A 12,617-nucleotide genomic window follows, 5' to 3' on the forward strand; every position below is an offset into this window, starting at 1 on the left:
CTAATTTACCAACGGTTTCTCTTATTTGCTTTGGTTCTGCACCTTTTTAGTAAAGCTGAAACTAAGTTTTTATTTTGATGTCCAAACTAGTGTTTTCACGATTTTTTTTTTCTCTAAACCTCTTTAGATAAGGGATTCTAGGCTAATAAGTGTGGTATCGTATTTTTGGCAAGATTTGTGGCATAGAAAAATTAGCTACGGATCCCGATTGCTACTACTTAGTGGTCGACTAGAGGGGCCCTCAAAATGTTCGAAAAATGGTCAATGCTTTAGCCTACAAAAAATGACCATGTTTTGGTAAGTGTCAAAAAACTCCTAAAAATTGACATATGACTAGTAAGTGACATCATTTGGAGAAACGTTGAAGTTTTTCCCCAAAAAAATTGAACAATGAAGCCCCAGACTTAGTTTTTATTTAGGTGTCCAACTAGCCTCGCAATTGTTTTTTTCTTTTGTTTTTAGCTCTACACCGCTATAGATTAAGATTCTTGGCTGATAAGGGTGGGATCATATTTTTGGCATGGTTTATGGCATAAGAAAATTAGCTACGAGCCACAATTGCTTCTCCTGAGTGGTCAACTAAGGGGGAACTTAAAACATACGATAAATGCCCAATGTCAAAAGAATAAATAAATAAATAAACAATTTTAGCCAATGTCAAAAAGTCTTGAAAATTGACATCTAACTAGTAAGTGGCCTTATTAGAAGAATATTAAAGTTTTCTTTCCAAAAAGATTGAATACTGAAGCCTAGACTTACTTTTTATTTAGGTGTCCAAACTAGTTTTCTAACTTCTTCTTTGTGGATTAGGGATTCTTGGCAATAAGTATTGGATCGTATATTTAGTAAGGTCTGACACAGAAAAATTACGTACAGGTTGTGATTGCAGCACCTTAGTGGTCGACTAAGGGGCACTCAAAATGTTCCAAAAATAGCCAACAGTATAGCCTACAAAAATTACCAAATTTTTCCTAGTGTCAAAAAGCTCTGAAAAATTGGCATCTCACTAGTAAGTTGTCTTATTTAGAGGAATATTGAAGTTTTTCAAAAAAAAAATAGGATAATCGTAAAAGGTAGCAATTTTTAGAATAATTATTAAGTATGTAGTAATATTTTAAAAAAAAATTGCAAATATAGCAAAGTCCATGAGTGATAGACTTTTATTGTTGATAGACCCTTATGGTTTATCAGTGATAGATCAACATTTGCTACATGGTCTATCAGTGATAGACTCCTATCATTATAGATTTTGACAGATTTTGCTATATTTACAATTTTTTTTTAAATGTTACTGTATATTTAATTATTTTGAATATAATTGTTACATTTGCAACTATTCCAAAAAAATAAGAGAAAAAAAAAGTGAAGCCTTTATTTAAGTGTTCAAACTTGTATTAAAACGATTTCTTTATGGGCTAATAAGTGTAGGATCGTATCTCTTGCTAGGTCTATGACACAAACAAATGAGCCAAGTGTCGCAATTCCTTCACCTTAGTGGTGGACAAAGGTGACACCCAAAATTTCGAAAAAATGGCCAATGCTATAGCCTAAAATAAATGGCCTAATTTTGGCCAATCAAAAAAGGTCTTGAAAATTCACATCAAACAAGTAAGTGGTCTTATTTTAAGGAATTTAAAGTTTTTTCCTCAAAAAAATCTATCAGTGACTCCATACTCAAATTTGATTTTGGATCCAAACTAGTTTTCCAATGGTTTATCTTATTTGCTTTGGTCCTCGTAAAGACACAAAAGATAAGGGATCGTAATTGCAAGATTGCACCAAATTACTTGAGTAATGAGACAAAAGAAAAGATAAAGGCTTGGAAGATTTGATGAATGGTCTAAAATAGGAGGTTGAAACCAAAACTGAGCCACCCTTAACTAGAAGTAATCTGATATATTGTTTGCATAATCGTGGTTAGGTGAATAGACCAAGCTAAGTAACTGCCTCTAAGAAGCATAGGAGGATGAAGGAATTGAGAAGTGAGAGCAATAGGAGGGAGGTCCCATTTCTTTAACTTACCAAAAGGATCATCCCAGAAATGGTTGAGCTTCATCAGACCGACGTTACAACAAGGAGAAGACGACAAAATAATACAGCTTGAATAGAGAAATCATAAAAAAAAAAAAAAAAAAAAATGAGGTGGAGCATCTCCCCAAAAGCAAGAGTCCACCAAAAACAGCAGCAATCAAACATGATTCCTCGATGTTTTGGTAATTTTACAAGAAAATGGTCTAAACAGGAGGGGAAAAAAAACTTGTGGTATAAAAATTAAAAAATGTAGTTCCATTTTATTTTGATCTCCCATTTTAGTTTATCCCTAAAATTCCCCATAAATAAATAAAAGTTAAAACCTAACATAAATCAATTCCCCGTTTCCTTTCCATCCAATTCAAGCTTCAGGTATGCTTCCTTTTCTAGCCGCCTCTTTACTTTCTTTCGGCGCGCTCAAGATATTGTTTCGATTCTCCCTGTCTTATTCTTTTCTTGTTTTCCATTACCTGAATTATCAATTCCCAGCTTCTGATTCTTGTCATTTTTGCGTGCAATGATCCCCCACTCTGTTTCTCTCCATTCTTAGTTTTTTCTTTATGTTGCTTCACATCCCTCTATTGTTCGTCCCTATTTTGACATCGATTCTTCCTATTGCCTTTGATTTCCTTTCTGTTGATTGGAGAGTTATGGTCTACAAACTTTCTGTTTTTGTTTACTTGTGAATTGATTTGCTTGTAAAATTTTGTCAGGGGTGTTTGGCAACGTAGTAATTTGAGAGAATTTGGTTGGGCGGCTAAAAAAACCAATCCATCCTTTTGGTTCACCAATAATTAAAGGGTTTTATTGCCTCTTATTCCTCACATTTCTGGCTTGGTTGCTCTGTCTACTCCTCCAATTACTTCCTTATAATTATTGCCAACTCAACTATTTGTTTTTATCCCCGATCAATTGTCCACTTAATGAGTTATAAACAGTTTTTTGCTATTTCATAATTCATATTAAATTCACTATTTTGTGTGTTCTGTAAAATTGATCATTGAGAGTAGTATTTTTAAACTTGTTTCATTTCAAAACACAACACTCAAAAGTTTATTCCGAACTCTAATGCATACTTGGATCAATGCATGGTAAAAAAATAATTTTGAACATTCTAATAACACTTCAGATATACTCTAAAGCGTTTGAAGCACTTTCTGCTTCTTCTACGAGTAACGAAATGTTTGTTACTCTTAGAAGCCATTCTAAACTCACTCTATCTAGTTGTGAGAGAAGAGACAAAAAAATCTTTTATAAAACAGTAGGGACTGAGTTTTGTTCTAAGAAGTCAGCCTCTTAGCCAGTTCTCAGGAGCTTAGTGCATCCTTTGGATCATTCACGCAAAAATGACATGAATTATAGGTTGGTTTCACAAAGACTTGATAGCACGTAAGTTCGAGTTGTTTCACCACTTTACATCTGCGCTCCAAACATCAGCAAAGAACAACGAAACCAGGTACTCTCAAACCTTTACTCATGTTAAATTTGCTTCTGCATTTCATAAATTATAGAATTCTTTCATTTCCTTCGCGTGTTTTTTATCTTTAGATTTCCATTTTTGTTTCTCCTTGGTTGGGAGTTTTCTGAAGCCGTCATGACAATTGGTAGAACATATGGAAGTTCTTGAGGTACTACAGTTCTTTTTCTTTAAGCTCTAAAAGTTGTTACTTACATGGCAAACAAGGTTTGATTATCTGGAAATGGACAACTGAAACAAATGGATGGTATTCTAGCTTGCACAGACAAACAGTTATCAAAAGGAATTATGATAGGTTGGTTTGTAAATGTTGGGATAGTCTTGTATACGAAGTATTTCTGATAAGCATGCCTTAGAATCGATGGATTATCGAGCTATGTTACATGAATGAAAAGATCATTGTGAGTATGCTGAATTTTATGAGCTAAGGTCATATGATTATGACACGAGACATATTGATTGAATGTGCATGCTAGATAAGCTAGTAACGTTAACCTTCCTATCGATAGCGTTGTACATCCTATGCTTGTGTTCCTACGAGTTCACTACCTATGCTTGTTTTCCTCCAAGTTTGCTTCCTATGTTTGTGATCCTGCGGGTTCACTGCCTATGTAGATTCTGCACCTTTGGGTACCTATGTTTGATAAGTTAGTGCGTCTATCTATTAGTACAATTCCCTGTGATTGGATGATTGTTAATGTTCCCTTAGATGACCATCCATGACAAGCTTTCTTCTACTAATAAGACTGCATTTATGGTATGTTCATGCATAGTCTGATTTTGGTAGTTGGGTTACATTCTTATATAATACATGTTTCCGGATAATGGAAAGGATCTATCAGCACATGACAAGAAGCATCCACGACGGTACCATGGGTTCAGTTAAAAGCTTCTGCTCTTATTTTCATGATTTAAGTGTAAGTTTTAAAATATTTGAACTTAGAGTTTCACTACTTGCATTCTTGAAAATTTTATGTATATTCTTGTTTTGAATTTATATTTTAGGGGGACCTCAAGAAAAGATTTAATATTAGTATTGAATTGTTATTTTTATCAAAGCTGTTCCGTTTAATAAATTTGATTCTTCCCATTTTGAAACAGTTAAAAAGTTCTGTTTTGAAATATGTATGCATGTAATAATGATTTGTTAGTACTCCTAGAAAAGACGAAAATGACCAATACTACTCTTTCAAAAAGTGAGCAAATAGTGTCTAGAGAAAGGAAACAAAGAAAAAGAAAAAAGAAAAACTCTTCGATTGTTGTTTTTTTTACTAAAAACTTGGGTTCACTCTTAGCAAATTTGAGCATCCCATAGTGAAATTTACCAATGCTGGTCATGGGATTGTTGTTGTTGTTGTTGTTGTTGTTTTTTTTTTTTTTTTTTTTTTTTTTTTTTTTTTTTAATTTTAACAACGTGCTTGTAAACCTTTGGAGTTTTTTGTTTCTTGTTGGGTGCTATAGGCTTCTTATTTAAAAAATATTGATAAAAATTTTGGGGTTTTGAGTCAGCGACAATTTCTTGGTAATATACATGGAAAATAAAAAGAATAATTGCAAATAGAAGAATTAGATTCAATAATTATTCAAAATAATTAAGTATGGAGCAATTTTTTAAAGTTTTAAATATGGCAAAATTGTCTAAATATGTTAATAGAAGTATATCATTGATAGACTATGTTACAAATATTAGTTTATTCAATAGAAGTTTAATACTAACAAACTTGCTATATTTATGATTTTTTAAAAATGCTGTGTTTAATTATTATACCTAAACTTACTGTCTCTTATAATTAATAAAACAAATAAGGGGCTCCACGAAGTTGACTGTGCTTCGCTAAAAAGAAGTCACGAACTAACACCTCATCCTCGTCAAAACGGACTCATCCTCACTTAAACTCCGTTTTGAAGAAGATGCTTTTAATGGTTATTGGGTTGGTTGTTTTCTTTTTTTCTTTTTTTTTTTTTTTTGAGATGGCTAATGTTACATCTCTAGAAACGACAAAAAAAATGAACAATGCTATCCATTTATAGAAAGATCAAAGAGGGGCTAAAAATCTAAAAAAAAAATATATGGGTTTATCTCCATCAAACTTGTACATCCCCCTGAGTGAAGTTCAGGTACTGTGATTACAAAATTTTCTTTCCTGACCATGTTCTTTTAAATCGTCACGAGATTAGCTTTTCTGACCATGTTCTTTAAATCTTCGCGGTTAGCTGTTTCTATTTGGGTGCTAATGTCTTCCATTTAGAGATTACAGGTCAAATTTGTAGTTTTAAATCGTAACAAAGTACATGAGTCATTTACATTATTCTTTTAATTGATAAAGAGTTTAGTAGAGTATAGACTTATTAAGGGTGTAAAAGTTAAAATAACTCACTATCAAATCCATATTATAAGAACAAGGGTTGAACACTGAGTTGGAATTACTTTTTGTTTTGTTTTTTTTTTTTTCAGATTGGGTTAGATCTCGAATTGAAGGTTATACATTTTATTTTATTTATATTTATATTATTAATTTAGTAAATGGAAAAAGAAGTCACGAACTCACACCTCATCCTCACTTCGTTCAACTTTAATCTTCACATTGCACCTCTTCTCTCTAACTCACCCTCTTTCTCTCATCTCGACCTCTCATCTCCGGCGTTCACCGTTTCCTTAAGTCTTTGGCATCCACCATCTTTTTCTCAACCCGAGAACTCAATCCAACTTATTGGTTGAGTTGATAATACTATTCGAGTTGTCAGTCCAACCAACTCGAAAATAAAAAACGTCTAAGAATGGCAAACAGACATTTTCTTTTACCAAAGTGTTGAACTTTATTAAACTAAGCAATTTTATTTTATATAAGTATGATTTCGTAAATATAGCATGATGAGATGCAGGATCAAAGAATCAAGTTTCCACATCCAATATTATCAACTAATAAAAATTTGCACACTACTGTAATATCTCTTCTTACTCTGAAATATGATTATGAAATACATATTCTCATACATCTAAAAGTTACAAGATGAACATAAAAATGGAACTAATTCATGGATAAGAAATGCACACGAGCAAGTTGATATTCTTTCCCAGCTATCCAAACGCCAGTCTGTGACCACTGTACATCTTCCCAGTCCAAATTATCCTCGAGTACCTAAAACGAGACAAATGATAGTGATATGATTGAATGGCTTACAGCAAACATACTAGCAGAGATTTGAAGCTGCCAACATATGGGAACGAGTAGATGCCTTAGCTTCCAATTAATTAATTCAATCTTATCAGCTTACAACAAAGATGGAGATTCTCAAAGCCATGTCCAATTTATCTTGCCAATATATTTCTATGAAATGATCTTAACGTGTAACCAACATTGGTCGTAATAAGATTAATGAAATCGTCACTGAAAGAGAAGTTTACTGCCCTCTCTCGGGTCTATACAGCATGCTATTGGACAATAGTTAATGATCTGGATTCTCGGGGGATAGCAATCCAATATTATCTCCTAGGATTTAATGGCATATGGCATGCCACTAACTGGAAACATGAAAGTGAACTCTAGCCAACTTTATGCGGAAAAAAAAAAAAGGTATTCAAATAGCACCAAAAAGCTCACTGGACAGCAATCTTTGAAGAGAAAAAATCATCGGAGATGCAAGAGCATTCTGATAAAAATGAAAACACAACATTTAACTTTCAATGATTGGAAGAAAGCTGGAGAAAAGTACCTCTACGTGTTCAGAAGGCAGTGGGATACCAACAGAACGCATAACCTTCTGAGGCAGTGGCTTCTTACAGCGAGACCATCGAAACACATCAATCAAAGTATTATCGTTATCAGTTCTTTCACCATTTGGGCAGTGTACAAAGTGATTCTGTGATTTCTCGGCTTCAGTTTCATGCCCTTGAGATGATGCAATGGTTTTCACCATCTTCTCTCCGGAAAAGCAGAGTTCATACCTTCAAACGGTAGTTTTTTAGTCAAACTATTACTAGCATATGATTTCACGGATGTGGCAATTCAGTCAAATCAATTCTCCAGAATGTAGTTCATACGTGCACACCAGGCCATGTACCCAGAATGCGATGTGCACCAATAAAATTAAAAAGGAAGTACTCTAATTGGAATAATTCTATTGGATGCATCTTGCAGCCAGATATTTTACTATGATGACCCTCCAATGTGTACCAATGATATTAAAAATGAAGTACTCTAATTGGAAGAACTTCCTTTCTGCTCATTTGCCTTGTCAAGCTTTTTTTACTTCAAAACTCAACCAGTATATATTGGCGAAGGAAACAAAAACAACATAACAAGAGAGCATGCAAAGGAGATAGACTGCCTTCAGCCTCTTTTCAGGGAGGTCCAGGAACCACCATCTCTCCACAAGTAACCTAAAACCAAACTAACCCCAGGTCCTTCCTGTTAGGATTGGAGCCCAAAACTCCTTCACAAGACCCATTTAATTTTCTTTCTAATTAAGCAAGCAACTATTTTAATTGAATTATATGGGAGGTGAGTGTAAATGCCTTTTACTGGCTAATTGTGATGGTGGAGCTTAATTGAACTAAAAAGTGGCAGTGGCGTTTGTTTATAAGAGGCTGAAATTAGAAAGAAAATTGAAGTGAAGTGCCGCGAACCTCTGAAGAAAAGTCAAGAGTTGTTCCATCATATTATTGAGAGTGGCAGTGAGCATTGTTAAGCAAAATACAGTGTTACTTTTCTATTTTTGTAAAGGTTTCTCTTGTTTATTCCAAGATACCGAGTTGTGGTTCTGGATTCAAATAGCTTTTGTTGTGCTATTTGGAGAGAGATTTGTAAGTGTGTGTGAGGGTTCTTTTCAATCTTCATCATAGTAGAGCCTGCTCTTGCAGAAGACTGAACGTAGTTCTAAGTTTGAGGCGAACCATTATATTTACCTTTTACTCCGCTGCTTGTACGCTACTCTTTGCTTTGGTATTTAAACACCAACCCCACCCACACGTCCTCATTTTACATTGTCCCTTACTGCTTTCTTTCTCTTCTAGCATAGGTATACTGTACCAAAGGGCTATTGAGATTTTTGTAATTACACCTTCCATTTTCCTAACTGAAAGCCTCTCTAATGCAATAATCAATTTACCAGATGAAACTATTCTTATAAAAGAAATGGTGGATTGAATAGACACTTCTAGGGATATCGAGAATCTAAATGGGCAAGTTTTTGAATATGCTGACCTGCCTACCTAGAATTAGTTCAAACTAAAATCCCTCCTTGTAACGAAGATGTATATTGTGGTCAAAACTAAGACTGTCACGTTGAGAATCTAAATGTAAATTGATCTTTTGTGTCATGTATTGGTACATACAAAATATATTTTCTTATGTCTTTTCTTGAAACGGAAACAAGTCTCTTTATTAATGATAATGAGACTAAAGCTCAAAGCACAAGAGTATTATACTAAGAGCAAAAAGAATTAAGGGAAAATACAAGCTAAAACTTAAATAAAGACTGTACTTGGGTAACATAAATATGATGGAATTCTAAAAATGAACCCAAGCAGAAAATAACAAGCTAATGCAAAAAATATAATATTTTCTTATATTTATTATATATAGATAAAATCCATTCCCAAAAATAAACTCTTTTAGCTTAAAATATTATTCTACTGCCGGCACGGCATTAATTTAACATTTGAAAATATTAGAATTTAGAACTAATATGTTGATGGTGACTTACTGCCACAATCCACATGCACGGATGTTATCCTTCCAACGTGTAAGTTTAATGGCAATTCAAACTTCATAGAGTTATAATTCTTTTTAGGCCATTTATTTTCTCACAAATGTAGTATGTCACTGATCATTAATTCTGAAGATTATAACTTACGCATGACAGACTATCACTAAATGACTAATAGTGACATGCTTGAAACTAAAGTTTGTTTATGAGAGCCAGAGATAAGGAAAACACCAGGGGTGGGACTTAACATACCTGCACGAATGTGTTTCAAGATATAAAACTTCTCCCTTCTTCAACCGTGCAGATGTGTAGAGGGGCTTCTTTAGACCTTTGTCCGCAACAATACTTATACTGTATTTAATCCTGGAGATTGTTGTAAATGGAACATTTAATACAAACATTGTGAAACTATATAGGGTAAATATAGGGGAATACGCATTGATGGTTTCATTAGCACAACAAAGTGAATTGTGTCTACTTTATATAGTGTACAAGAAACATAAGATACCACATAATGAATTTCAAATATCGTTGTTTTATGTCTTGTTTAAGAAACATAGGATATCACACAATGCATGCCTCATGTATCGTACTTTCCTGCTTGTCCTAACTATGAGATAGTTATATATGCTACTCATGAATCTCCTGTGACATTTGTTGATCCTACAACATCTAGAAAACATCCAAGCGTTCACTACTTGACCTTGCTCGTTCGACCAATAATGTCCCCATAGTGATGGTGTTAGACCCCTTATCAAACATGTGTATTCAAGAAGAAAGAAATAGGAATTGTTTTAATGAGCACGTGTGGAAATAGATGTCTGTTAGTTTTTCTTTAAAAACAAAACACACGTGGGATTTTAAAAGGTCGGTGGGCGGGAAAGTAGGAGGAATGTTAGCTGTCTTTTGGGCGGGAAATAGTGTATAAAGTCGGTACTGTGAGTGGGTAGTGGCAGACAAGTTTTTGGAGGGAATTTGTAAGAGATGTTCTGTGATCTTCTGGTTGAGAGAAGAACAGGATTTTCCATTGTAATCAAGAATTGTACATCAACAATTCTTATTCTTGTACTGAAGTAAAACAATAAAGCTAGCAATTACCATTTGAATTTGGAGTTCCATCATTTTTTGGTATCAGAGCCGTGATCTGGGAAAGGATGGTTCAGACTCGGATAGAGGAACGTCTGGAATGCATCGACCAAGAGATTGCCGGAATGAAGAAGGAATTAAGTAAGGTGCCGGCGATCGAGATAAGCCTGAACGAAATTGCGAAGAGCATCGAATTGATGCGTCTTCAGTCCGAAAAGCAGCAGCAGTTGTTATTCACGATCATCGAAACGAATACGATGGAGAGGTCGACGACGAGTGGGATAGTGACAGAAACCGCCGCGAAGGAATTTGAAAAAGCTAAAGGAAAGGAAGGCGACGCGTCTTCCAGCCGAATGACAGAAGCAGACCGAAATTTCAGAGCCAATGGGAACGAACGAAGAAGCGACGGCGACGAAAGCTTCCAGGACCGAAACAAATTTAAGAAGATCGAAATGCCTGTTTTTACAGGGGAAGACCCGGATTCTTGGCTATTTCGGGCAGAGAGGTACTTTCAAATCCATAAGCTAACTGATTCTGAAAAAATGTTAGTATCTACAGTTAGTTTCGATGGACCGGCATTAAACTGGTTTAGATCTCAAGAAGAGAGAGATAAGTTCACTAGTTGGGCGAATATGAAAGAGAGATTGCTAGTTCGTTTTCGATCTAATAAGGATGGAACAATTTCTGGACAGTTTTTGAGAATTAAACAAGAAGGCACCGTGGAGGAATATATAAATTTGTTTGATAAAATGGTAGCTCCGGTGAATGACTTGCCAGAACGTGTAATTCTAGACACGTTTATGAATGGTTTATTACCGTGGGTGAGGTCAGAAGTATTTTTCTGTCGACCGAAGAGCTTGGCAGAAATGATGGAAGTAGCCCAGATGGTTGAAAACAGGGAGATAGCAAGGACTGAAGCTAAGATGTGTGGATATTCAGGGGGTAAGATCGCGGGGCAAAATAGTGTTGTTGGAAAAACATCCACTGGAGGTGTAGCAGGGGACAATAAGAACAACACTGTTTTTCCTATACGTACTATTACACTGAGAAGCTCTGTTCCGAATGAAAACCGAAGGGAAGGGAGTTATAAGAGATTACCTGATGCTGAGTTCCAGGCAAGGAAAGAGAAGGGTTTGTGTTTTCGATGTAATGAGAAGTATTCTGCAGATCATAAATGTAGAATGAAGGAACAACGAGAGTTGAGGATGTTTGTTGTGACAGAAGGAAGGGAAGAATATGAAATTGTTGAAGATGAAAAAGAAGAAAAAGAATTGGGCTGCATGGAAATCAATGAAAATCTTACTACTGTGGTTGAATTATCAATCAATTCTGTAGTAGGTTTAAATGACCCCGGAACTATGAAGGTGAGAGGTAAATTGCTTGGAGAAGAGGTGGTTATTTTAATTGATTGTGGAGCGACACATAACTTTGTGTCAGAAAAATTGGTAAGAAAGTTATCATTACTAATCAAAGAAACTTCACATTATGGTGTGATCTTAGGATCTGGGGCTGCTGTTCAGGGGAAAGGAGTTTGTGAAAAACTGGAAGTTCAGCTGAAGGATTGGAAAATAGTGGAGGACTTTCTTCCTTTGGAACTTGGAGGAGTTGATGTAATTTTGGGAATGCAATGGCTGTATTCTTTGGGGGTTACTACAGTAGATTGGAAGAATTTGTCCCTGTCTTTTATGGCCGAGGGAAAGGAAGTGAACATCAAAGGAGATCCTAGTCTAACTAAGGCAAGGATCAGCCTCAAAAATATGATAAAGAACTGGGAAGAAAAGGATAGTGGATTTCTGATTGAATGCCGATCTTTGCAAGTAAGAACTGTGGAAGATGATGAACGCTATTTGTTAAATACAGAAGTGGAGAGTAAGGGCGGGATAGGTTCAGTCATCAAACAGTTTCGAGATGTTTTTGAGTGGCCAGAGAAACTACCACCTCGAAGGGAAATAGAGCACCATATACATTTGAAGGAGGGAACTAACCCAATTAATGTACGTCCATACAGATATGGATTCCATCAGAAAGAAGAAATGGAAAAGTTAGTTCAAGAAATGTTGAATTCAGGGGTAATAAGGCCGAGTATCAGTCCATATTCTAGCCCGGTGCTGTTGGTAAAGAAAAAAGATGGGAGCTGGCGCTTTTGTGTAGATTATAGGGCTGTCAACAATGCTACAATTCCGGATAAATTTCCTATTCCGGTAGTGGAGGAGCTATTTGACGAGCTTTGTGGAGCAACTCTATTTTCTAAGATTGATTTGAAGTCCGGGTACCATCAAATCAGAATGGCCGATGAAGATATAGAGAAAACGGC

At 35.3% G+C, this 12,617-nt stretch overlaps 1 protein-coding gene and 1 long non-coding RNA gene across 7 annotated transcripts in view; one reads left to right on the forward strand and one right to left on the reverse strand.

The window, feature by feature from the left end:
• Positions 1-1,957: 1,957 nt before the first annotated feature.
• Positions 1,958-4,566, forward strand: LOC103499595 (uncharacterized). Of its 2 annotated transcripts, XR_007824727.1 has the most exons (3): positions 1,958-2,403; positions 2,745-3,659; positions 4,341-4,566. It is a non-coding gene; the product is annotated as an uncharacterized LOC103499595 (long non-coding RNA). The 2 variants fall into 2 exon arrangements; XR_007824726.1 differs by lacking the exon at positions 1,958-2,403 and having other exon boundaries at positions 2,622-3,659.
• Positions 4,567-6,393: 1,827 nt separating this feature from the next.
• LOC103499596 (uncharacterized) overlaps positions 6,394-12,617 on the reverse strand; it is a 29,140-nt gene continuing 22,916 nt past the window's right edge. For all 5 annotated transcript variants that reach the window (XM_008462619.3, XM_008462621.3, XM_008462618.3 and 2 more), the window contains 3 exons: positions 9,470-9,580; positions 7,223-7,454; positions 6,394-6,648 (listed from right to left, as the gene is read on the reverse strand). In XM_008462619.3, the coding sequence (XP_008460841.2) occupies positions 6,538-6,648; positions 7,223-7,454; positions 9,470-9,580 (454 nt within the window). In that variant the 3' untranslated portion in view covers positions 6,394-6,537. The remainder of the gene's footprint in view (positions 6,649-7,222; positions 7,455-9,469; positions 9,581-12,617) is intronic.

Source organism: Cucumis melo, chromosome 11, assembly GCF_025177605.1.
Source record: "Cucumis melo cultivar AY chromosome 11, USDA_Cmelo_AY_1.0, whole genome shotgun sequence".
Classification (NCBI taxonomy): domain Eukaryota; kingdom Viridiplantae; phylum Streptophyta; class Magnoliopsida; order Cucurbitales; family Cucurbitaceae; genus Cucumis; species Cucumis melo.